Source organism: Monodelphis domestica, chromosome 6 (genome assembly GCF_027887165.1).
Source record: "Monodelphis domestica isolate mMonDom1 chromosome 6, mMonDom1.pri, whole genome shotgun sequence".
Classification (NCBI taxonomy): domain Eukaryota; kingdom Metazoa; phylum Chordata; class Mammalia; order Didelphimorphia; family Didelphidae; genus Monodelphis; species Monodelphis domestica.
Genome location: NC_077232.1, coordinates 310,682,242 through 310,708,451, shown reverse-complemented (window position 1 = coordinate 310,708,451; position 26,210 = coordinate 310,682,242). Strand labels below are relative to the sequence as shown.

General features: G+C 38.9%; 1 protein-coding gene across 7 annotated transcripts in view; it reads left to right on the top strand.

The window, feature by feature from the left end:
• Positions 1 to 25,036, top strand: part of LOC100027516 (zinc finger protein 420-like) — a 46,931-nt gene extending 21,895 nt beyond the window's left edge. For 2 of the 7 annotated variants that reach the window (XM_056803533.1, XM_056803532.1), the window contains 4 exons: positions 1,564 to 4,034; positions 4,621 to 4,747; positions 6,143 to 6,235; positions 22,592 to 25,036. In XM_056803533.1, coding sequence (XP_056659511.1) covers positions 3,954 to 4,034; positions 4,621 to 4,747; positions 6,143 to 6,235; positions 22,592 to 24,474 — 2,184 coding nt within the window. In that variant the 5' untranslated portion in view covers positions 1,564 to 3,953 and the 3' untranslated portion in view covers positions 24,475 to 25,036. The remainder of the gene's footprint in view (positions 1 to 1,563; positions 4,035 to 4,620; positions 4,748 to 6,142; positions 6,236 to 22,591) is intronic. The other 5 variants (XM_056803538.1, XM_056803536.1, XM_056803537.1 and 2 more) reach the window with 3 other exon arrangements.
• Positions 25,037 to 26,210: the final 1,174 nt, after the last annotated feature.

The following is a 26,210-nucleotide window of genomic DNA, read 5'->3' as shown; positions in this document are numbered from 1 at the left end:
AAGTTCCCTCCCCCCTTTTTGTCCTTTTTTTGTACTCCCCACCCCACTCCCCCACTCCCCCACTCCCTTAGGTTTTCCCTTTTCACTTTCTCTGTAGGGTAAGATAGAATTCTATACCTCAGTGGATCTAGATGCTCTTCCCTCTCAGAATTGATTTCACTGAGACTACGATTTAAGTATTTCCTATTAGCACTCTCTTCCTCCCCTTCTTATAATATTCTTCCCCTCCCCCTCCCATGTGCCTTGTTATGTGTTATAGATTATTCTGTTTACCTTATTCCTTCAAGTTTCTCTTGTTGTCATCTTCTATTCCCCCTTTTTCTTTTTTTAATTGCACATCATCTAAGACCACTTATTACCCCAATCTTTACCTATGAATTATTCTTCTAATTACTGCAATAGTGAATATAATTTTTGAGTTACAAATAGCATTTTTCCATATGTTAATATAAACAATTTGATCTTATTGAAGCCCTTAAGAAAATTTAAATAAAGAAAAACGTTTTCCCTCCCTTTCCTCTCATTTTCCTTTTCCTTGGTTCTCTTGATCTTTGTGTTTGGATATCAAACTTTCCACTTAGTTCTGGTCTTTTCTTTACAAATACTTGGAAATCTTCTATTATGTTGAATGCCCAAACTTTCCTCCGGAAGTATTTAAGGTTAGGGTTAGGGTAGGTGATCATTGGTTGAAGATCAAATTCTCTTGCCTTTCTGAATATCATATTCCAAGCCTTCTTGTCCTTTAGTGTGGAAGCTGCCAGATCTTGTGTAATCTTGATTGGTGCTCCTTGATATCTGAATTGTCTCTTTTTGGCTTGTTGTAAAATTTTCTCCTTGGGATGGAAGCTCTTAAATTTGGCTATTACATTCCTGTTGGTTGTCTTTTGAGGATTTCGTGTAGAGAGTGTTTTATGAACTCTTTCAATGTCTATTTTGCCCTTTTGTTCAAGAGCTGTAGCAAGGGAAGGTAAACGTTGCAATTGATTGGCAGGTCTCAAGACTTAGAAGCTCTCATGAGCTGGTAGGGTCAGAGTTCTAAGCTGTTGGAAAGGAGGAATTTCCAGAGAGAGTCTGGACCTGAAGGTGAAGCCTGAAGGGTGTGTGTAGCTGGACTCTACCTAGACAAGATCATCTTGGAAGTTGACTGCCTCTGAAATAAGCAATAAGGCTGAGAGGAAGATTTCCCATACATTTCTGGTGGACAGAGTGTTTGATGGAGTCTTCTCTCTCTCTTCTCTGGGACATCTAAGGACCCAACAGCTGGATTCCTGTTACCTCCCTGTAAGGTACTCTGTTTGTGAGATTCTGGTCCCTGTTGGATTTACTCCTTTGTGACTTGTAGTTTAGTTTAGTTAAGTTAAGGTTATTTATATTTATTACCCAGGTGGGTTATTAGTAGTAGGACTCTCCTAATGCCTTTCTAATTAACCTTTTTCAGTTTTGTATCCCCTCCAAATAGTAGGAAATGATTAAGCAGATGCTGCTGCAAAGCTAGCAGCCATAGAAGGACCTGAACTAATTTTAACATTAACAACAACTGATGATTTAAATTTATCATTATAGGAATATAATGAAAAAGCAGTGGAAGATGGAAACAAAAATTCAAAGCGAAGCAGATCAATGGAGTATGGGTGTCATCTGAAGGAAAACCCTTGTTCCCTAGAAGTTTCTATCACCAAATTTGCCAATCTATTCATAAAAATGGTCATTTTGGCACCCAGGGCATTGTGGACTCTGTCAAGAAACTATGGATAGCCCCTGGTATAACTACTACAGTCTCTAAAATGAGTTCAGCCTGCTCTACGTGTCAAGCATAAAACCAACATGCATTTCGTGGAAAAGCCTTTGGAGTCGGGCTTACACACCTTTTGAACATCTGCAGATAGATTTCATAACAATGCCAAAGGCTGGACGTTATAAGTTTTGTCTAGTCATTGTAGATCAAGTAACCAGATGGCCGGAAGCATTTCCTGCGACCCGAGCCACGGCAGATTTTGTTACAAAGATACTTTTAAAAGAAATTATTCCTTGCTTTGGACTGTCAGCACATACTGATTCAGATAGAGGAAGTCATTGTACTGATTCTGTCCTAAACCAGATATATTCTTGCTTGGGGATAACTCCCAAATTTCATGTTCCATATCACCCCCAGAGCTCAGGCCAAGTTGAGAGGTTGAACAAAGAACTTAAAACTATGATTGGAAAATTATGCACTGAGACCCATTTAAAATGGCCTGAAATTCTCCCTCTGGCCCTATTTTATCTTAGAAGCAGGCCTAGAGGAGACCTACACATCTCACCATTTGAGATGCTTTTTGGACATCCACCTATACAGGCTAAACCCTTTTCCCCTGCATCTACACCTCTCTTAAATTTTCACGTCTACCAATCACAGTAGACACTTTTTTCCAGGACTGCCCATTCTTAGTTCTCACCCTCTTTGGTTTTCACCTTTTCCGGTTAGATTAAATCTTCTGCGTACTTCACACCTCTTTGTTAAGCTTGCCTTTTGTGAGTTACTTGACCTTTTGTGATTAATTTAACCTTTACAGGTACTTAACACCTTTTTGTATTAGATCTAAAAATAGACCAAGCTTAAGGTTCTAGCTTCACTATATGGTATGAGTTAAGTACCTTCATTGTTTAATCAGGCGTTTGCAACTTTTATCTTCCCCTAAAATATGTCTAGTTAGGGTTGGAGTAATTTTAAAGTTCACATGGGATTGATGAACATTTTGAGCCAAGACAAGAGGACTTGAACTTGTTTGGGGTTCAAGGTTGCGGCTGTTTAAGATGTGTTAAACGCAGGTCTTCCTTGTCTCACATTCTGCCGAGTATCTCAAATTTGGCTCCTACCTGGCTCCTATAATCGAGTCCCTTTTCTGTCTTTCATAATGTGGCAACTTTCTATAGTCCTGGCTACTGATTGGGTAAATGCATAATTGCTTAAATCATTTGAATTGGACCCTGATTCAAGGACCTGTCATAGATTTGTTTTTCCTTTACTTAGATTTTTTTTTTAGACATAAGACGTTTACATTTTTTATTATATCCACAAGTTATGTTTCCCTTTTATTTGGATTTTTTCATGCTTTTGATTTTCTTTTGCAAATGGATTCATATACCTCATAACTCAGCCATGCATCCCTGAGTGATCCCACTGTTTGTTATTATTCACCTCATGGGGCCAAGTTACTGTTGTGGACATTGATTTAAATTTGAGCCATTTTAGGACAAGAGACTTGCCACCTCCCTGAACCCAGAATGCCCTATGAAGACAGATGCCTGCAGAGATCGCATCCCGCACCAGAAGATCCAGAGTGAACTTTGGGAGGTTGAGATGCCTTTGTTGTACACTCCTATTCCAAAGGGGACTGCCCCCAAATTGGCTTTTTGCCAACCTAGTCGTCGTTGGTTTTGGTCACAGGCCTGATGCCTGTATACAGTGCTGGAGGCGGTGCTGGGCCTGGGACACTGTACACTGTCACACCTTGCACAGGCCCATCACTACCGGGCAGCAGTCTACACAGTGCGGAATCTCCTCCCCCAGATCGCTGCTCACCATGCTGACGTCTTCCATGGTGCAACCAAAGAATCCTTTGCACTTCATTCTCGTGCAGTTATTCTCAGAATAAGGCTCCAATAGTGCCAAGGATTATGTCACCGGACATAATACTGTACATGAGATGCCAAACTTTTCATTGCTACCACAGACAGTACTCCAGGAGCACAGGACGCATCTCACTGACCACCCATGAAAGAGGTGCCCCTTCTGGAAGGGCAGTGGGGGCTGGATAAATGGCCCGTGGACCGTAGTTTGGGGACCCCTGATTTAGAGCCTTTTTCCAGCATCATGTTCTTTCCCTCCCCTCCCCCCAATCCCCTTCCATATCCGACGCACAATTCCACTGGGTTTTACGTGTGTCTTTGGTCAGGACCTATTTCCATATGTGATGGAGGAAATGGGCACAGGCAGAAGAAATGACATGCAGAGCAAGAAGAGCTCAAGAACACATGGAACCCAGACTCATGGGGTGAGCAGAGAGAGAGAGAGAATTCCATGGAAGTGTGAAGAAGGGGCAGTTGGATCCTCCTCCAGCTGGCTGGACTCAACTTCTGCTTGGGAGTGGTTTGAGGATAGACCACTTCATTTTCTCTCTGGCCATTACCTTTCTACTTCAAATTTGAGCTCAAGGAAAAGGATAGACATCAAAGCCTTCAACAAATGATAAATTAGAATTAGGAAACCCCTTTTCCCTCTCTCCCAGTTCCCCCCCGCCCTTATCTCCTTCCCCCTAAGAGAATAAATACATCTCTTAAACTAAAGAAAACTGTTCTGATGGTTGTTGTATTTGGAGGGAGGAAATGACTCACCATCTGTGAGGCAAACTTCATTGGGTTGCTTAGTGAAGAGAACAGGAAGTGAAGGAGGTGCTCTGAAATCAGCTCCCTTCCTTCCAACTGTTTCCTGGTGTCACATCTTTTGATTTCCCTTTTTATCTCTAACTTCCCTCTCTAATACACATTATTGATATTTGCACTAGGGTGATCATTTACGAGAGTTGGATTATTAATCCTGATGGCTTTCAGCCCTCTTTCCTCTGACTTTTGATGCTTTAGGAGGTGGTGACATTCAAGGATATGGCTGTGGACTTCACACGGGAGGAGTGGCGCCTCTTGACCCCTCCCCAGAAGGAGCTCTACAAGGAGGTGATGCTGGAGAATGTCCGGAACCTGCTCTCTGTGGGTAAGGAGCCTCTCCCTGCTGCCCGAGTCTGCCATGCAAAGGAATATTTTCATTATTAATTGGCAGAATTTGGAATATTTATCAGTTATAAGGAAGGGAAAAGTGCTGGTATGCCGAGTCCAAGAGACAGGCCCCTCTGCTGCCTTATTTTCCTACAAAGGACTTTGCATTGTGTCATGGGAGGTTCCCTTTGGTGCTCCTAAAGTCCAAAATCAAATCCATGTGGAAGAATCACAGACATGGTCCCATCTCCCCTCTACCCAGCCTGGAATTGTGTCTCCCAAACCCATCTCGGTAGACTGCTCAGGCAGCTTTTCCTGCCAACCTCTTCCTCTCTAGGACAGATCTACTATTTGGAATATTTTTCTCTTTAACAACTCACAGCTCCTGGGTTTGTCCTTCATCTTCCTTCCTGTTTCTCTGAACCCCCAGCGCCACTGATGAGAAAGGGACGGAAGAGAATAAGCATTTATACCTACTCTTTGCCAGATACTCTGCCAAAGTTTCTCTTTAAATTATGTCACTTCTTCCTCACCTTAATCTTCCCACACAATTATACCCATTTCACAGTTGAGGGAAATAAAGATTAGATTAAGTGACTTGCTCTGAGGCGCACACATAATAATCCTATGTGGCCAGATTGAAACTGAGGCCTTCTGGACTCTAACCTCAGATCTCTGTCCGCCACACTTCTGGCTGCCTCTGTTTTTGTGAACATGGAAATCTATGGATTGAGTGCATCCTTCTACAAAGAAAATGCATCAGAACCAAATATTCTGATTCCAAATTGGCTTCATGATCTTGTTCCCCCTCCTCTCTCCCCCAAAATAAATGCTTTGGAAACTGTTCTTCAGGAGTCCTGGTAAGCGTCCTGTAGTCACTGCTTGCCTTCCTCTGTCGCTGTCAGGACTGACTGAGTGGCGGAGAAACAGAGTTGGGGCCAAGAGGAGTGGCTGAGTTCCACAATGGAAGAGGCAGAGTAACCAAAGTGACATTGCAAAGGTTTATAGGAGGTTCAGGGAGTGAGGAGCAGGTAGGGCGATGGGGCGGGAGCCGATCCCTCAAGGCCTCCTGTCTGGGACTTCAGATTGATCCAGAACAATAACCCTCTTCCCCAGCCTGGGCTTAGGAGTTCCTGCCAGAAGGGAACGTGACAGGATTGGCCATGAGGAGTGGGGCAGAGGATTGGGCTGCTGCTGATGACAGGTTCCACAGCAGAATCACAGGCACCTCCTATCCTAGCATTGCAGACACTTAGGGGTGAGTGCAGACTCATGTGGGAACCCTGTGGGCCCCTCTCTAAATGGAGTCACTGGATTCCCGTGCCTTTTCCTAAAGAGAACTGAATGACAAGTTTCTTTCCATCCTCTTCCCTAACTGATTCCTCATGCCCAGGATTTGCAGTTCCCGGAGATGTGACCTCTTATTTGGAGCAAAGGGAAGCCCCGTGGCTGCTGGAGCAGGAAGGCCTGAGGAGCTGCAGTCCAGGTGAGTGAGGTGAAAAGTGGTGTGTGAGAGTCGTGGTTAGCAGATGTTTCTCTGCTGTGGTGAAGCCTGAGAGGGAAGGAGCCCTAGAGAGCTCTAAAGGGGCTTCAGGAGAGCCAGACTGAGGATGCTGGGGGAAAGCATGGCGGAGAAAACAAGGGAAAGGCATCGGCACAGCTCACTGCAAATGGCCGTTTCTAGCAGATTAGCCCTGAATCCGAGGACAGACATTGGACAGTATTTCATGGGATGTAGAGATCAAGAGAGAGTGTTTGGAAGATTAAAGAGAAATGGTTTATTGGTTACAATAAGAAAAGAGTCATTAGGGAAAGAATGAACAATTTTTTTTATTTTTAAAAAAATTTATTTGGTCAATTTAGAATATTTTTCCTTGGTTACAAGAGTCATGTTCTTTCCGTCCCCTCTCCCCACCCCCTCCTGTGGCCAACACGCATTTCCACTGGGTTTTACATGTGTCCTTGATAAAAACTCATTTCCATATTGTTGTGTTTGCACTAGGATGATAATTTGGAGTCTCCATCCCCAGTCATAAATCCCCATCAAACCATGTGTTCAAGCAGTTGTTTTTCTTCTGTGTTTCTGTTCCCACAGTTTTTCCTCTGGATGCGGATAGTGTTCTTTCTTGTAGATCCCTCTGAGTTGTTCAGGATCCCTGCATTGCCACTAATGGAAAAGTCCATTTTGTGCCACAGTGTATCAGTCTGTGTACAATGTTCTCCTGGTTCTGCTCCTCTCGCTCTGCATCACTTCCTGGAGGTTGTTCCAGTCTCCATGGAATTCCTCCACTTTATTATTCCTTTGAGCACAATAGTATTCCATCACCAACATAGACCACAATTTGTTCAGCCATTCCCCAATTGATGGGCATCCCCTCATTTTCCAATTTTTTGCACAAAGAGGGCACCTATGAATATACTTATACAATGTTTAGGGTGATTTTATAGGGAATTTCTCTTTCTAATTCTTGCTGCTGAGATGTGTTTCAGATATATACAAATGCCGATAACTTATGTGGGTTTACTTTATGTGCTGCAACTTTGCTAAAGTTGTTCATTATTTTCACTAGCTTTTTATTTTTTTATTTTATTTAATTAGATGATTTAGAATAATTTTGCATGGTTACATGACTCATGGTCCTTCCCTTACCTCTCCCCAGCCCCCTCCTGTATCCGACACACAATTCCACTGGGTTTAATATGTGCCATCGATGAAAACCCACTTCCATATTATTAATATTTGCACTAGGGTGATCTTTTAGGCTCTACTTTCCCAGTCATAGCCCCATCGATCCATGTGATCAAGCAGTTTTTCTTCTGTGTTTCTTTTCCCACAGTTCCTGCTCTGGATTCCACTACCTTTTTAGTTGATTCTCTAAAATTCTTTGGATAGACCATCATATCATCTGCAAAGAGTAATATTTTAATACCTTCTACCTTCAATTTCTTTTTCTTCTCTAATTGCTACTGCTAGTGTTTCTAGTACAATGTTAAATAATAGAGGTGATAATGGGCATCCATCTAGTTTATCCCCATTGCTGATGATGTTGGCTGATGGTTTTAAATATATACTGTTTATTAAGAAAAGGCCCTTCTACTCCTATATTTTGTCAAAGGCTTTTTCTGTGTCTATTGAGATAATTGTGTGATTTTTGGAGGTTTGCTTGTTGATATGGTCAATTATGTGGATGGTTTTCCCAATGTTGAACCATCCTTGCATTCCTGGTATAATTCCTATCTGTTCATAATGAATAACCCTCATGGTCACTTGCTGGAGTCTTTTTGCTAGTATTCTATTTAAGATTTCTGCATCTATGTTCATTAAGGAGATTGGTCTATAGTTTTCTTTCAAAAGAATCAGTACTGTCATAAAAGGAATTTGGTAGAACTCCTTTGCAAATGATGTCACATAATTTGTATTGTATTGGGATTAGTTGTACTTTGAATGATAGAATTCACTTGTGAATCATTTTTTCTTAGGGAGTTCTTTGACAGCTTCTTCAATTTCTTTTTCTGATTATTTAAGAAATCTATTTCTTCTGTTAATCTAGACAATTCATAGATTGCTATTTTTGTTGCCATGTAATTGGGAAAAAATAGTTTTTAATGATTTTCTTAATTTCCTCTTCATTGTGAATCTTAAAATTTACTCAGACTGTACCTTAGCAGATTTGGTTGAGCTATTTATTCCCCTATTGTAACAATGGAGATACTTGATCAAGAATTTATTGGGAACTTTTAAAATTACTCCACCCTACTCAGACAGTGCCTCGGGGGAAGATAGAATTGTAAATTCCTGCTTGAACAATGAAAGTCCCCAACTCATACCTTATAGTAAAGCTAAAACATTAAGCTAGGTCTATTTTTAGATCTAATACAAAAGGGTGTTAAGTACCTGTAAAGGTTAAATTAGTACCTAAAAAGGTCAAGTAACTTACAAAAGACAAGTTTAACAAAGAGGTGTGAAGTACTCAGAAGATTTAATCTAACCAGAGAAGGTGAAAACTAAGAATGGGCAGTCCTGGGTAAAAACATCTACTGTGATTGGTAGATGTGAAAATTTAGGGGAGGTGACATAAGAGAAAATTTCTTTAAAAGAAAGGGGTAAAAGTCAGGAGAAAATTGAATTGAATTCAGTTTGGAGAGGAATTCAGTTCCAAGTGGAAGAACCCAGCTTGGAGATGGTCTGACATGTCCTAAGCCTCTTTCTACTGCATTTTTCTACTGCTTGGCTCAGCCTGAGCCAGAGCAGTTTAAATTAATTCTCTTTCTCCTTCCCTTAATTCCTTCTTTCTTTATTAATTAAAATCTCCATAAATCCCAGCTGACTTGGGTATTTTCATATTTGGGAATTTCCCATAGTGACCACTTATTTTAGATTTTAAGTCAAAACACTAAAATTATTCTTTACAATTTTTTAACATTTACATCATTAGAGGTGAGGTCTCCCTTTTCATCTATGATACTGTTGATTTGGTTTTCTTCTGGTTTTCTTCTTTCCTTTTTTTTATTAGATTGACCAGTACTTTGTCTATTTTGTTTGTTTTTTCAAAGAACTAGCTTCTAAAACTAGCTTCTAATCTTATTTATTAATTCAATAGTTCTTTCACTTTTGATTTTATTCATTTCTAACTTCATTTTTAGGATCTCTAATTTAGTTTTCATCTGGGGATTTTTAATTTGTTTGCTTTCAAAAGTTTTTTGTTACCTTGTTAATATATGATATCAAAGATATATATTTCCCTCTAAGATATATATTTCCCTCTGAGTACTGCTTTCGCTGCATCTCATCAATTTTGAAAGGATGTCTGATCACTGTCATTTTCATCAATGAAATTAATTGTTTCTATTATTCTTTATATATATTTTACTTTTAATATATATATATTTTAATATGTAATTGTATGATTCAATTATATGATTCTATTAATTGTTCTTTAACCACTTTTGAAGCATCATATTATTTAATTTCCAATTAATTTTTGATTTGGCTCTCCATGTACCCTTACTGATTATTATTTTTATTGCCTTATGATCTGAAAAGGTTGCATTTATTGCTTTTCTGCATATTTTTGCTATGTTTTTATGCCCTAGTCCATGGTAAATCTTTGTGAATGTACCATGTGATGCTGAAAAGAACATGTATTCCTTTTTGTCCCTATTTATTTTTCTAAGATTTCATTCACATCTCTTACCTCTTATTTATTTTTTGATTTGATTTATTTAAACTTGATGGTGATATGTTCAGGTCTCCCACTAGTATAGTTTTACTATTGATTTTCTCCTTCAGCTCCACTAGTTTCTCCTTTAGAAGTCTGGATGCTATACCATTTGGTGCATACATGTTGAGTACTGATATTTCCTCATTGTCTATACTGCCCTTTATCGGGATATAGTTATCTTCTCTGTTAATCACATCTATTTTTACTTTGGCTTTGTTAGATATGATGATTGCAACTCCTGCCTTCTTTCTCTCAGTTGAGGCCCAATAGATTTTGATCCAACCTTTAATTCTAACCTGCCTCATATTCTTGTAGACAACATATGGTAGGATTTTTATTTCTAATCCACTCTGTTTTCACTTTATGGGTGAGTTCATCCAATTCACATTCAAAGTCACATTTTGATATCCTCTCCTATTTTGATATCCTAACTGTAATGATAGAAATTTTATGGAATAAGGGGAGACTGAGCAACTGTAATGGTTAAAAATATGGCTACAGGATTTATGTAATATTGAACAATGGCCGCCAAGGAATTTACTTATGAAATTCCTAAAATGAAACACTCAAGTCAGAATGGAGTTTATGGAGGTTTAATCACACTGGGAGTAGGGAAAAGGAGAGGGAGAGAAGGAGAGAAGAGAAAAGGGAAAGGGGCTACTCAACCTCTGACTAAGGCAGAGGGAGTTTTAGGCCCAAAGGGCCAAGGTGGAAAGAATCAGTCCTTAACTCACGTGAGTGATCTGAAGGAAAGCTGTCTGCGGGCGTCCTCCCTGTCCACGTTCCTAACACCAACTCGCGTCTAGCTCTCTCCACAGGAAGTGAGCGAATTCCAGAGGCTATTCCCTACCTCACTTCCTGTGTCTCACAAATGCCAATGGTTGGCTCTAGCTTAGCTTAGGACAGCCCAGGTGGGCAGTTAGTTATTTCTGATTTGTCATTGACTAGCACATGCCCGTGTAGTGTGGGTGTGCACAATTTTTGGGTGCTAGACCAAGATGGAGACTTTTAAAATTCACAATCCCCCCTGATGATGATTGGGGGACTAGTCTCCCCAATTGATCACTAAACATAAGTCTATTTTTTACATTACCCCATTTGATCCTCTGGGAAGTGTGAGATTTAAAATGATTGAGGTCTTAAACTGTAGTGAGTTAAAATGTTGGAAGACATAAATTGTGATAGATATAAGAGAGAGTGAATAATTTTGACCACAGAAATATGTTTCACTACAGTGTCTTGGTTTTTAAATCAAATGTAAGGTGGTCACCAGGGAAATATTCCCAATTATTCAAATACCCAAGTCAATTGGGTTTTATAGAGATTTTAATTAACAATACAATGAGTAATCTAAGAAAGAGAGAGAGAGTAAGAAAGGAATAAGTATGAAGGGCCTCAAGCCAATATGGCCTAGACCTGAGTCTTAAAAGAGAAATCAGTCAGTTTTTTAACACTCACCATAAGATCTGTCTAAGTAAGGAATTCTGATGACACCAGGCCAGCGTCCTTCCTCAAAGAGGCTTCCAGCCAGAAATTGTTTCAAAGGGCCTCTCTCAAGAGCCTCCAGCATTCCTACCCCAGAGGGACAGAGTCCCTCAGAGGAGCTCCTCAAGGAACTCTCCTTCAGAATGAGAGTCAGAAATCGAGATCCTCAGAATGAGTCTTCTCAAAATGAGCTCCCTCAGAATCAGATCTTTTGCTCTTCTCTGAGCTCTTATTTTTAAGGGCAAAATTTCCTCTGTCACCTCCCCTAAGTCCTTACATCTACCAATCACTGTAGATGTTTCTAAAGGACTGCCCATTCTTAGTCCATACCTAAGAAGTTGTGGATTTTTGAGTAATTCACACCAGGAAAGCTCTGAGTAAGTTTTCCAGTTCTTTGTTCCTTGTAAATTCACAAGTTGCTTGACCTTTATAGGTACTTAGCTTAAGAAAAGTATGGGTTTAAGTACTTTTCATTGTTCAGAAAAGAGTTTACAACTTTATCTTCCCCTAGGGCAGACCCAAGTAGGTAAAGTAGAATTCTCACATTCCTGCTTTAAGTAGAATTCACTGCCCAAATGGGGAATGGTCTTAATCCAATCTTATAAAGTAGGGTCTGGGAAATTTTAAGGTTTACAGAAGAAGTCCTTCCCCAAAGGATCATAAAAACATAATCAATTTAAAGATTACAACAATTTGAGGATAAGAAAAAAAAAAGAACAAAACCAATAATTACTGGATGCATTGACAGAAAGCCAGTTAGGGGGCAGTGTCCTTTTGGCATGAAAGTATACATACAAATAAATGTTCAGTCAACCACACCCAAAGTTCAATTTTGTGCAACTTGTGGTCTGGAGGCTTCTTCATAGTATCTTCTCCAACAGTTCAGTTCTGGATTCAGAGAGGTAGCATCTTCTTTACCTAAAATTCTTCTCAAAAGGAATTTAAACTTTGCAATTTAAATAAGGATATTTTTTTTACATTCCCCTCGTTAAGAGGGTGATTAAAAAAACCGGGATCGCTTAGGGATGCATGGCTGAGGTATGAGGTATATGAATCAATTGGCACGAGAAATTAAAAAGATATCAGAAAAATCCAAAAGAAAAGAAAAAATTTCTGGATGAAAATATAGATATAGAAATATCAAAGTCTTATTTGTAAAAATTCCAAGTAAAAAGAAAAATAAATCTATAACAGGTCCTTCTATCAGGGCCCAATCAAAATGATCTAAGCAATGATGCATTTACCCAGTCAGTAGCCAGGACTACAGAAAGGTACCACATTATGGAAGGCAGAAAAGGGGACCAGATTATAGGAGCCAAGGTTTCGGGGATACTCGTCTGTGAGTATTTTCAGAGTGAGTGTGGATACAAGGAAAGCCTATGTCTAGCAATAATAAACATTGAGGCTTCACACTAGGTTCAAGACCTTCGTATTGGCCTAGACGTGCATCAATCCATCCTGAATTGGCCTTTCTTTGGCTCTGTGCAATGGCTCTTGTGTGTATATCTTGTCCTGGAATCAGACAGAATCATTAAGCAAAGTCCCATAATTTATTTAAATAATTAGTGGCATCATTTTTATAGTCACAAGCTTTTTAGGGCATGCATTAGCAAATGTATTTCAAACTTGTAGCACTGAAAAGTCAAAAGGTTAAAGAAAATCTTAATGCTGGTGACCTGTGCTTCAAATATAAAAAGGAGAGAAAAAATAATTTAAAAAACTGAAAAAGTATATTGCACATGCAAGAAAAATGTAATAAAAAAGAGCTTTAAAAATTCAAAAATATAGCTTATAATCATTGACACTCTGTGTCAGCTAAGAAAATATAAAATACAAGGCTTTCTCACCAAAAATGAGATCCATTTCCTCTTAATATCTGGCCATGCTCACTGTGAGTAGAAGGCAAATGAATTGAACAAGGTTAACAATTTTTTCATTTTTAAAAATACAGTAGTACAAATATGTAGATATCAAAATCCCCAAAATTCTCAATAGCCCAATTAATTACAATAGCAAACAAACACACTTTCATATTTCACATAAGTTGCTGTATGACATTTTTAAAACCTATGAATTGATGGATATTTGTCACAATTTTTACAAACATAGCAATCCTTCTTCAGCCTTGGTATTTAAACATATTTTTTTAAACAAAGTAAAACTCATCTTGGGTTAAGAACATAATCAAGAAATCTAGATGTCATTCTGCTGCAAGTAAAGTAGTGAGCTGAAGAGTATAAATAAAGGGGTGCTCCTTTTGGAGGCTTTAGGGATACAAATGCCCTGAGATTAACTGCCCAACTTCCATTCACATGTGGGAAGGTTGGGGTTTATAAAATGTATTTCACTTCAGCTACTAGAATGGGCCTTACCTCGTGGTAGGGGCAGGCAAAAATAAACAGATTGTTTTAAAAAAATTCCAAAAATCATATTTAAAAAACCCTTAAAATCATTTGAGGTATTTAGCACATTAAATTTTTCCAAGGTTGTTCTACAATTATAACCAGTCCTGAAGTCCATCTATGTGATAATTTACAAGGTCAAAATAGAAAGGCTGTTTTTTTTTTTCATATGGGCTTAATTACAATAATATTTGTTCAGCACAGTTATAGGGGAAAAACAACAGAATTTCAAATCTCAGTACATTCAAAATAAATTCAATCAACCTTCAGTGTAAGAGAATATTGAATCCAGTAATATATGAACTTAAAATCACAAAGTTAAACCTTAAACAAAAAATGCAATAGAAATACAGAGAGTTTTTATAAACCATTGGAGTCTGAAATGCCTTAGAATATAGCCTTTAGTCTCTTCAAAGTTCCTTGGGGGTTTATCCATTTAAATGTTTATTGTCAGAAGGCAGAGTGGTAAGGGCTAAGCAATGGGGTCTAAGGGGTCTGCTCAGGGCCCCACAGCTGTGAAGTATCTGAGGCCAGATTTTAACCCATAACCGAATGTCCTCATGGCCGGCTCCCAGTTCGTTGAGCCACCCATTTGCGCCTTCAAAGTTAAAGTTGAATCTTTGGGCTGAATCTGCTCCCTGACAGGCAGGTAAAATCAATGAAATTACCAGAAGAGTCAAAAGCTATCCTTTTAAACATCCCATTGCTTCTTAAGTTTTTGTTTGAAAAAATCTGTTTCTTCTCCTCTCCCTTTTCTCTCTCCCCTGCTCTGATACCTCCTCCTGCCCCAATCCACGTGGAGCCAATACACACCCCCACCCCCGTTTTGTTACCCGCCAAGGATCTGGGTTTGTTGGGCAGGCAGGTCATCAGGTGATTACAATCTTGGTTGAATCAGGTGGGCCAGGTGAGCGAGAGAAAGACTGGGAGGTGGGCAGGCCTGGGAGCCGGAGCACAGACAAACAGGGCCGGGAGCTCGGGCACCAGGTTAGAGGCCAGGAGCAGAAGCAGGAGAAGCAGGAAGGCAGAACTTAGCAGCCAGGGGCCAGGTGGGCGGCAAATGCAACAGGTCTTGATCAGGGACTGCAGCTTTTTGAGGGTAAAAATTCTAAAAATAAAAAAATAAAAAATAAAAAAAACCTTGGCCAGAGAGATGTGGCTCAAAAAAAATTTTCTAGGTACTAGCTATTAAAAATTAACTAAAGATCAGAAAAGAAATCGGAAGATTGAGAGTTTTTTTTTTCCCATTAGGTCGCCAAACTGTAATGATTAAAATTTAGGAATATGGGGAGACTGAGGCAGGTAGAAATTAGTTTCTCTCTGCAAGGAGTATTATATTTTTTAGAGGTTTATTAAAGGTTAAAGATTAAAGAAAATACAGAATAAGAAAAAACACGTGCCTAGGCCAAAGGCCTAGGCCAGATAACCTCACATCATGGAAGAGACGCATCTGCTCCAAAACGGAAGTCCAAAAAAAAAGAGCCAAAAACCTTTGCCACCAGCTTAAATCCTTCCTCGATCTCAGCCCACCTCAGCATTCCCGTGATATTACAAAGCATTTTGGGGAAGTGGAGCAAAGGCTTGTGGGGATTGTAGTCCTGTATTCGAGTCTATTTTTTACAATTTCCCCTAAGTACATTGAAGATATTAAAAAAAATTAAATGCCCCTTCCATTAAGAAACAGTTCAGAACAATTCTAAGAGCAGCAGGATTTTGTAGACAGTGGGTTCCTTCCTACGGGGAAATCACTAAACCCCTTATATCACTGACAAAAAAAATTAGTCACTGAACTGCTTAGATTAGTGGTGGAACACCTGCCAAGCTCTTTCTAAGTTAAAATAAGCTATCCTGTCTGCCCCTGCTCTAGGCATCCCAGATTACAAAGTCATTCACTATATATGTACATGAATAGAGAGGGGTAACTTCAGGTGTTTTAACTCAAACTTTAAGATCTGTTCAATGTCCACTTGCATATTACTTGGCCCAACTTGACCCAGTAGCTTCAGGAGCACCGTCATGTCTTTTTTGCCGATTAATTTTTTTATTATTATTATTTATTAAATATTATTATTGGGATGCCCACTAACAATATTGTGTCCACATGAAATCAAAGCATTGTTGCTAAGGCATAGAACACGGGCATTTCCTGATCAAAGACTCACAAGATATAAAGTAACCTTGTTAGGCAAAGAAAATTTCACCTTAATACGAGGTACAACACAACCCTGCCACCTTGCTTCCAGATTTACCAGTTATAGGAGAACCATTACACAATTGTGACTCTTTTCTGTCCATGGCTTAAAAACCTCAAGGTAATCTCCTGGGGACGTCCGGGTAAACATGGCTGCAATCTAGATGGGAATCACTTCCCCTCCCCAGCACCCAACGAAATAGAGTACCTCAAAAGAACATAAAAATCATCTTTGGAAGAACGGAGGGACTCTACAGTAGGGCGCAGCACTGAAGGTACATGGGGTTTGAGCATTTCCACACTATAAGAAGGAGAAAAAGCTCACACCCAAACATGATCTGAACTACCTTCCCCCACCTTTACGGAACCAGAGTCGGGACCAGCACGCTCACCAGAGACAGTGAGTGAGGGATGTCTCAGTAGTGATTGGGGAGCACACCAGTGTCCTTGGGAACTGACAAGAACTGCCAGGAACCTACCCCTCAGAATGGTTTCACAGGAGACCCCTGAGCACTGGAGAGCACAGACCGCGGGTGCTCTTGCAAACTGTGGACTCTGCGGAGACTCCAGACCCAGCCTGAGGCAAAAACCCTGCTCCTCGCTGTAGTGAGTGGGGGGTACACTAGGGTCCTTGGGAACTGACAAGAACTGCCAGGGACCTACCCCTCAGAGTGGTTTCACAGGAGACTACTACTCATGGGAGAGCACAGACCACAGACACCTTAGCAAACTGAGGAAGCTGCGGAGACGTCAGAACCTGCCTGAGGTAAAAGCCCCACCACGTAACTCCACAGAAAACCTGCCCATCTCACTCAGATTTCTGACTAAAAAGGAAAGGGAAAATCAGGGAAAATCACCAAAGGGATGGCTCATTGGGCCCCAGACAAGCCTCCAAGAAGAACAGGAAAAAAAGTGACTATTGAAAACTTTTATGGAGGGAAAACCCAGGCAACAGAGGAAAAAGAGGATGAAATTCATACAAATTGTCCACAAGCTCTGGAAGAACTCAAATTGGAGCTTATCCAAAAGATTGAAACCTTCTGGCAAGAAAAATGGGGAAAAATTCAGAGAGAGATCAACAGTCTGATAGACAAGAACTCCCAATTGGAGAAACAGCTGGAAGCCTCAAAAAGCAGGGCAGACCAAACTGAAAAGCAAAACCAGTCCTTAAAGACCAGAATTAAGCAAAGTAAAAAAACTAACAAATTAGAAGAAAACATAAAATATCTCACTGACAAGGTGACAGACCAGGAAAATAGAGGAAGGAGAGACAATTTGAAAATCATTTGGTCTACCTGGAAAACCAGAGATAAAAATCTCTATGCCATACTACAAGAAATAATCGAAGAAAATTGCCTGAAAGATCTTGAAGAAGGGGGCAAAATAGACATTGGAAGGGCTCATAGAACACCCTCTATACTAAATCCCCAAAAGACAACTCCCAGGAATGTAATTGCCAAATTCAAGAGCTTCCAAGCTAAGGAGAAAGGCTTACAAGAAGCCAGAAAGAGAAACTTCAGATACAAAGGAGCACCAATCAAGATTACCCAACACCTGGAAGCAGCCACGCTAAAAGACTGTAAGGCCTGGAACACAATATTCAGAGGCAAGAGAACTGGGTCTTCAACCAAGAATCAGCTACCCATCAAAACTTACTATATACTTCCAGGGGAAAGTATGGGCATTCAACAAAATAGATGATTTCCAAGTGTTTTAAAGAAAAGACCAGAACTCGTGGAAAATTTGATATCCAAACACAAAGAGCAAGAGAAACATGAAAAAGTAAATAGGAAAGAAAGGGGAAAGGAGAAAAATATTCTTTTATCTTTTATTCAAATTCTCTTCTATAAGGACTACAATTTAATATATAGGGAAAATGTTATGTGTAAATCTAAATAATTGTATACATTAATAAACAGAAGAATCACTCAGAGGGAAAGATTGGGGCATTAAGATGATTTGGAGGGGAAAAAAAACAAAGAGAAAAAGGGAGGGGAGCATCGATGATGGTACCAAGATATACTTGAAGACAGAAATAAATAAAATAATCTTTGTCACACAAAGATACACACAGGAAAGGGAGGGGAAGAATTCTCTTATAAGGAGAGGAAGAGATTGCTAATTGGTACTACTTAAACCTTACTCTCAGTGAAATCAACTCTGAGAGAGAAGAGCATCTAGATCCATTTGGATCTTGAATTCTGTCTTATCCAACAGGGTGAGGGAGAAGGGAATACTGGGGGGATAAGGGGAGGGAGTTCAAAAAGGGAGGGAAAGAGAGGGTGGAGGAAAATTAACAGACCGCCCCCCCCCCAAAAATAAGAAGGGAATAAAAAGGGAGGGGCCAGAAAGGGAAGCATAACAAGGGAGGGGACTAAGAGAACAGCTTTAAAGTAAACCACTGATTTAAACGCTTATAGCAAAAGAAGAAAGGTCAGAATTAGGGGAGGATATCAAAATGCCAGGGAATTCACAAGTGACAATCATAACTTTGAACATGAATGGGATGAACTCACCCATAAAATGTAGATGAAAAGCAGAGTGGATTAGAATCCAAAACCCTACCATATGTTGTCTTCAAGAAACACACATGAGGCGGGTAGACACTCATAAGATCAGAATTAAAGGATGGAGTAAGACCTTTTGGGTATCAACTGATAGAAAGAAGGCAGGAATCGCAATCATGATATCTGACAAAGCCAAAGCAAAAATAAACCTAATTAAAAGGGATAGGGAAGGTAAATACATCCTGATAAAAGGGAGTATAGAAAATGAGGAAATAGCACTAATCAACATGTATGCACCAAATTGTATAGCTCCCAAATTTCAAAGGAGAAACTAGAGAACAAATCATAGAAACAATACCTTCATTGAAGAAAATGGCAATGGCGAGACATCCTTTCAAACCTTATAGGATGCAGCCAAAGCAGTACTCAGAGGAAAATTCAAATCCTTGAGTGCATATATTAACAAATTAGGGAGGGCAGAGAACAATAAATTAGACATGCAAATAAAAAAATTTGAAAGCAAACAAATAAAACCCCCCAGAAGAAAACCAAATTAGTGATCCTAAAAATTAAAGGAGAAATTAATAAAATCAAAAGTGATAGAACTATTGAACAAGTAATACTAGAAGCTGCTACTTTGAAAAAACAAAATAGACAAAGTACTGGTCAATGTAATTTTAAAAAGGAAAGAATAAAAGCAAATTAATGATATCATAGATAAAAAGGGAAACATCAACTCCAATGAAGAGGAAATTAAGGCAATCATTAAAAACTACTTTGCCCAATTATATGGCAATAAATATACCAATCTAGGTGATATGGATAAATATTTACAAAATTATAAACTGCCTAAACTAACAGAAGAAGAAATAGAATTCTTAAATAATCCCATATCATAAAATAAAATCCAAAAGGCCATCAAAGAACTCCCTAAGAAAAAAGCCCCAGGGCCTGATAAATTCATAAGTGAATTCTATCAAACATTCAAAGAAGAGCTAACCCCAATATTATACAAACTATTTGACATAATAAGCAAAGAGGGAGTTCTACCAAATTCCTTTTACGACACAAACATGGTACTGATTCCAAAGCCAGACAGGTCAAAAACAGAGAAAGAAAATTATAGACCAATCTCCCTAATGAATATAGATGCAAAAATCTTAAATAGGATACTAGCAAAAAGACTCCAGCAAGTGATCAGAAGAGTCATTCACCATGATCAAGTAGAATTTATACCAGGGATGCAGGGCTGTTTCAATATCAGGAAAACCATTCACATAATTGACCGCATCAACAAGCAAACCAACAAGAACCACATGATTATTTCAATAGATGCATAAAAAGCCTTTGATAAAATACAACACCCATTCCTATTAAAAACACTAGAAAGCATAGGAATACAAGGGTCTTTCCTAAAAATAATAAACAGTATATATCTAAAACCATCAGCTAATATCATCTGCAATGGGGATAAACTAGATGCATTCCCAATAAGATCAGGAGTAAAACAAGGATGCCCATTTTCACCTTTATTATTTAACATTGTACTAAAAACACTGGCAGTAGCAATTAGAGAAGAAAAAGAAATTGAAGGCATTAAAATAGGCAAGGAGGAGACCAAGTTATCACTCTTTGTGGATGACATGATGGTCTACTTAAAGTATCCTAGAGATTCCACCAAAAAGCTAATCGAAATAATCAACTTTAGCAAAGTTGCAGGATACAAAATAGACCCGCATAAGTCATCAGCATTTCTATATATTTCCAACACAGCTCAACCGCAGGAATTAGAAAGAGAAATCCCATTCAGAATCACCTTAGACAATAAAAAATACTGAGGAATCTATCTCCCAAGACACACACAGGAACTATATGAGCACAAAACACTCTCCACACAACTAAAACTAGACTTGAGCAGTTGAAATATATTAATTGCTCATGGGTAGGACAAGCCAATATAATAAAAATGACCGTTCTACCCAAAATTAACTATTTAGTGCTATCTATACCAATTGAATTTCTAAAAAAATATTTTACTGAATTAGAAAAAACCATAAAGTTCATTTGGAAGAACAAAGGATCAAGCATATCCAGGGAAATAATGGGAAAAAATACAAAGGAAGGTGTCCTTGCAGTCCCGGATTTCAAACTCTGTTATAAAGCAATGGTCATCAAAACAATTTGGTACTGCCTAAGAGACAGAAAGGAGGATCAATGGTATAGACTTGGGGTAAGTTACCTCAGCAAGACGGTCTATGACAAACCCAAAGAACCCAGCTTTGGGGACAAAAATCCACTATTTGATTAAAAAAAACTGCTGGGAAAACTGGAAGGCAGTATGGGAGAGATTAGGTTTGGATCAACATCTCATGCCCTACACTAAGACAAACTCAGAATGGGTGAATGGCTTGAACATAAAGAAGGAAACTATAAGTAAATTAGGTGAACACAGAATAGTATACATTCAGACCTTTGGGAAGGGAAAGATTTTAAAACCAAGGAAGACTTAGAAAAAGCCACAAAATGTAAAATAAATAATTTTGACTACATCAAACTAAAAAGTTTTTGTACAAACAAAACCAATATAAATGGAATTGGGAAACAATCTTCATAACCAAAACCTCTGACAAAAGTCTAATTACTCAAATTTACAAAGAGCTAAATTAATTGTACAAAAAATCAAGCCATTCTCCAATTGATAAATGGGCAAGGGACATGGATAGGCAGTTCTCAGATAAAGAAATCAAAATTATTAATAAGCACATGAAAAATGTTTTAAATCTCTTATAATCAGAGATGCATATCAAAACAACTCTGAGGTATCACCTCACACCTAGCAGATTGGCAAACATGACAGCAAAGGAAAGTAATGAATGCTGCAGGGGATGTGGCAAAGTTGGGACATTAATGCATTGCTGGTGGAGTTGTAAATTGATATAACCATTCTGGGGGGCAATTTGGAACTATGCCCACAGGGTGATAAATGACTGCCATTTAACCCAGCCATAGCACTGCAGGGTTTGTACCCCAAAGAGATTATAAAGAAAAAGATTTGTACAAGAATATTCATAACTGCGCTCTTTGTGGTGGCCAAAAATTGGAAAATGAGGGGATGCCCTTCAATTGGAGAATAGCTAAACAAATTGTGATATATGTTGGTGATGGAATACTATTTTGCTAAAAGAAATAATAAAGTGGAGTATCCATTGAGACTGGAACAACATCCAGGAAGTGATGCAGAGCCCGGAGAACATTGTACACAGAGACTGATATACGTGGTTCAGTTGAATGTAATCGACTGCTCCATTAGTGTCAATGCAATGTCCTTGAACAATCTGCAGGTATCTAGGAGAAAAAACACTACCCACAAGCGGAGGACAAACAGTGGGAGTAAAAACACCGAAGAAAGGCAACTGCTTGACTACAGGGGTGGAAGGGATATGATTGAGGAGAGACTCTAAATGAACACCCTAATGCAAATACCAACAACATGGAAATGAGTTCCAGTCAAGGACACACGTGATACCCAGAGGAATCATGGGTCACTTATGGGGGGGGGGGGGAGATAATGATCTTTGTTTCCAATGAATAATGTTTGAAAAAAAACAAATAAAATAATACTTAAAAGAAAAAATAAATAAATAAATGAAGTCAAAACTATTCTATCCTAAAAAAAAGAAAAGATAATCTCCTGGTCAGTCCCCTTTAGACACACCCCCCAGTAGCCAAGTTCCTTACAATCACCAGCACTTGTCAGCAACTGTCTTCCTCTCCTGACCAAATGAAGCTGGCCTCTTTATATTTCCTTCTTACCTCACTTCTTGTCTGATTTCTACTTAATTTCACTGTGGACTGGTTAATTCCTACACTTCTCTGTGGTAAAAGGACTTCAAGGTTCTCAGTTAAATTAAAGAAAGATATTATGAAATCCTTTTTACATACCCAAGGAAATAGGATATAAAGTAGTCTAAGTTTTTACAGTGGAGTAAAGGAGATGTGGTTATAAATATGGATATGTGATTATTTATATTTTAGTATTTCTTTCAGGAGATATCAGCCCTGAAATGAAAGTGACTCCAATAGATACCAGCCTTTGTGTGGAAGAAAGTGACAGACAAAGATTCATGAGTGATGGTCCTGATAAATTACATTGGAGAGAATTGTTTGTTGAATCCCAAAATTCAACCCTTATTGAATGTCAAATGATGCACACTGAGCAAAAATGTAATGAGTGTAATCAGTGCAGAAAGACATTCTGTCAGAGGTCTGGTCTTGCTATACATCAGAGAATCCACATTGGGGAGAAGCTTAATAAATGCAAGCAATGTGGAAAGACATTCAGACTGAGATCCAGTCTTGCTCAACATCAGAGAATCCACATTGGGGAGAAGCCTTATAAATGCAAGCAATGTGGAAAAACATTCAGACTGAGATACAGTCTTGCCCAACATCAGAGAGTCCACACTGGGGAGAAAGTTTATGAATGTAAGGAATGTGGAAAGATATTCTGTGAGAGATATTTTACAGTACATCAGAGAATCCACACTGGGGAGAAACCTTATGAATGCACTGAGTGTGGAAAGGCATTCTGTCAGAGGTCTGGTCTTGCTAATCATCAGAGAAGCCACACTGGGGAGAAACCTTATGAATGCAAGGAATGTGGAAAGACATTCTGTCAGAGGTCTGGTCTTGCTGTACATCAGAGAATCCACACTGGGGAAAAACCTTATGAATGCAAGCTATGTGGAAAGACATTCAGACTGAGACCCCGCCTTGCTGGACATCAGAGAATCCACACTGGGGAGAAACCTTATAAATGCAAGCAATGTGGTAAGACTTTCAGACTGAGATCCAGTCTTGCTCAACATCAGAAAATTCACACTGGAGAGAAACCTTATGACTGCAAGCAATGTGGAAAGACATTCAGACTGAGATCCAGTCTTGGTCGACATCAGAGAATCCACACTGGGGAGAAACCTTATGAATGCAAGCAATGTGGGAAGACATTCAGTCGGAGCTACAGTCTTGCTCAACATCAGAGAATCCACACTGGAGAGAAAGTTTATGAATGTAAAGAATGTGGTAAGATATTCCATGAGAGCTATTTTGCTGTACATCAGAGAATCCACACTGGGGAGAAACCTTATGAATGCACTGAGTGTGGAAAGGCATTCTGTCAGAGGTCTGGTCTTGCTAATCACCAGAGAAGTCATACTGGGGAGAAGCCTTATGAGTGTAAGCAATGTGGAAAGACATTCAGTCAGAGATCTGGCTTTGCTGTACACCAGAGAATCCACATTGGGGAGAAACCTTATGAATGCTATGAATGTGGAAAAACATTTTGTCAGAAGTCTGGTCTTGCAAATCATCAGAGAATTCATACTGGGGAGAAACCTTATGAATGCAAGGAATGTGGTAAGACATTCAGTCATAGGTCTGGCTTTGCTGTACATCAGAGAATCCACACTGGGGAGAAACCTTATGAATGCAATGAGTGTGGAAAGACATTCAGTCGGAGTTCTATTCTTGCTGTACATCAGAGAATCCACACTGGGGAGAAACCTTATGAATGCAAGGAATGTGGGAAGACATTCAGGCAGAACTCCAGTCTTGCTTTACATCAGACAATCCATACTGGGGAGAAACCTTATGAATGCAAACAATGTGGAAAGACATTCAGTCTGAGCTCTCGTCTTGCAATACATCTGAGAATCCACACTGGGGAGAAACCTTATGAATGCAAGGAATGTGGAAAGACATTCAGTCAGAGCTCCAGTCTTGCTTTACATCAGACAATCCACACTGGGGAGAAACCTTATGAATGCAAACAATGTGGAAAGACATTCAGACTGAGATCCAGTCTTGCTGTTCATCAGAGAACCCATATTGGGGAGAAACGTTATGAATGTGAATGTTAAAGGGATTTTCTTAATTTCTTCCTCTGTCTCTTTATGAGGCTAGAGAGCAGGATTTCTCATTAGATCAGAAGTGACAGGAGTCAGTGAGCCACAGCTGAAGATACAATTACCAGGTAGATTAGGACCGAGGGGAGGTATTAGACTGCTCTCTGACATAAAGTGAGGGGGTACAGTTGGTCTGTGAGAGCAGAAATGAAGCAGCCATGAACAGTTGAGGTTCTTTTACCTCTGGGATCTCTAGAGAGCAGGAGGATTGCATCTGAGTCAAGGGGCTATTGATAGTTGGGCTGCTTTAGAAAACTGACTGAAATAGTGAATTACTTGTGGCTGTCTGTTATTTTAAAGAGTTGGGTATTAAGTGAATAATTTACAGATAGAGTAGAATATATTAGGCCTGGTGTGCCAGGCAGGAGAATCTGTCCTGAGTAAAAATAAATTTTAGGAAATTTTAGGTAGTATTGGGCATTTTAGGTACATTGATAGGGTATAAGATTAATCATCTCTTTGCTATTTTCTATTTTCTATCTACTTTTTTCTTAAATTAAAGTTTCTGTTGAACATCTCACTTTGTCGACCTCATTAATTCAACCCTTACAATACTTGGTGAGCCAGCTAGGAGTTTTATTAACTTTTAAATCTTCTGTTCTTAAATTTTTATGAGCAATTTTATATGGTTCTAGATATTATGGCCATGTAATAAAGGGGGAGGTTCCAGCCTATCTTAAACAATTCCAGCTCCCTGAGAGCATTGATGAGCTGGCACAGCTCCCGGTTTCTTATTTTTTTAGGGTATTATTTTGGGGATTATTTTTTTTCTGATAGGATTTCTTTAAATATACCAAATTTACCAAATAATTTACCTAGTTCTCTCTAATGAGAAACAACGGAAATATATCTTAATTGAAACTTAATTTGCATACCTTAAAGAATATCTCAATTTTTTGAATGGTTTTCCTAAAATTGAATCATCTTTGCATTCCTGTTATAAATCCTACCTGATCATAATGAATAACCCTCGTGATTACTTGCTGGAGTCTATTGGCTAGTATTCTATTTTAAAATTTTTGCATCTATAGTATTCTTTCTGTTTCTCGTCTACCTGGCTTTGGAATCAGTTTACCATATTTGTATCATAAATGGAATTTGGTAAGACACCTTTGCTTATTATGTCAAATAGTTTCTATAGCATCACAATACTCTAGCAATGGGGATAAACTACATGCATTCCCAATAAGATCAGGAGTGAAACAAGGATGCCCATTTTCACCTTTATTATTTAACATTGTACTAAAAACATTAGTAGTAGCAATTAGAGAAGAAAAAGAAATTGAAGGAATTAAAATTGGCAACGAAGAGACCAAGGTATCACTCTTTGTGGATGATATACTTAAAGAACCCTAGAGAATCAATTAAAAAGCTAATGGAAATAATCAACAACTTTAGCAAAGTTGCAGGATACAAAATAAACCCACATAAGTCATCAGCATTTCTATATATTTCCAACACATCTCAGCAGCAGGAATAAGAAAGAGAAATTGCCTTCAAAATCACCCTAGAAAATATAAAATGCTTAGGAATATATCTGCTGATACAAACACAGGAACTATATGAACACAACTATAAAACATTCTCCACACAATTAAAACTAGATCTAAACAATTGGAAAAACATTAACTGCTCATGGGTAGGATGAGCTAACATAATAAAAATGGCCATCCTACCCAAACTTATCCATT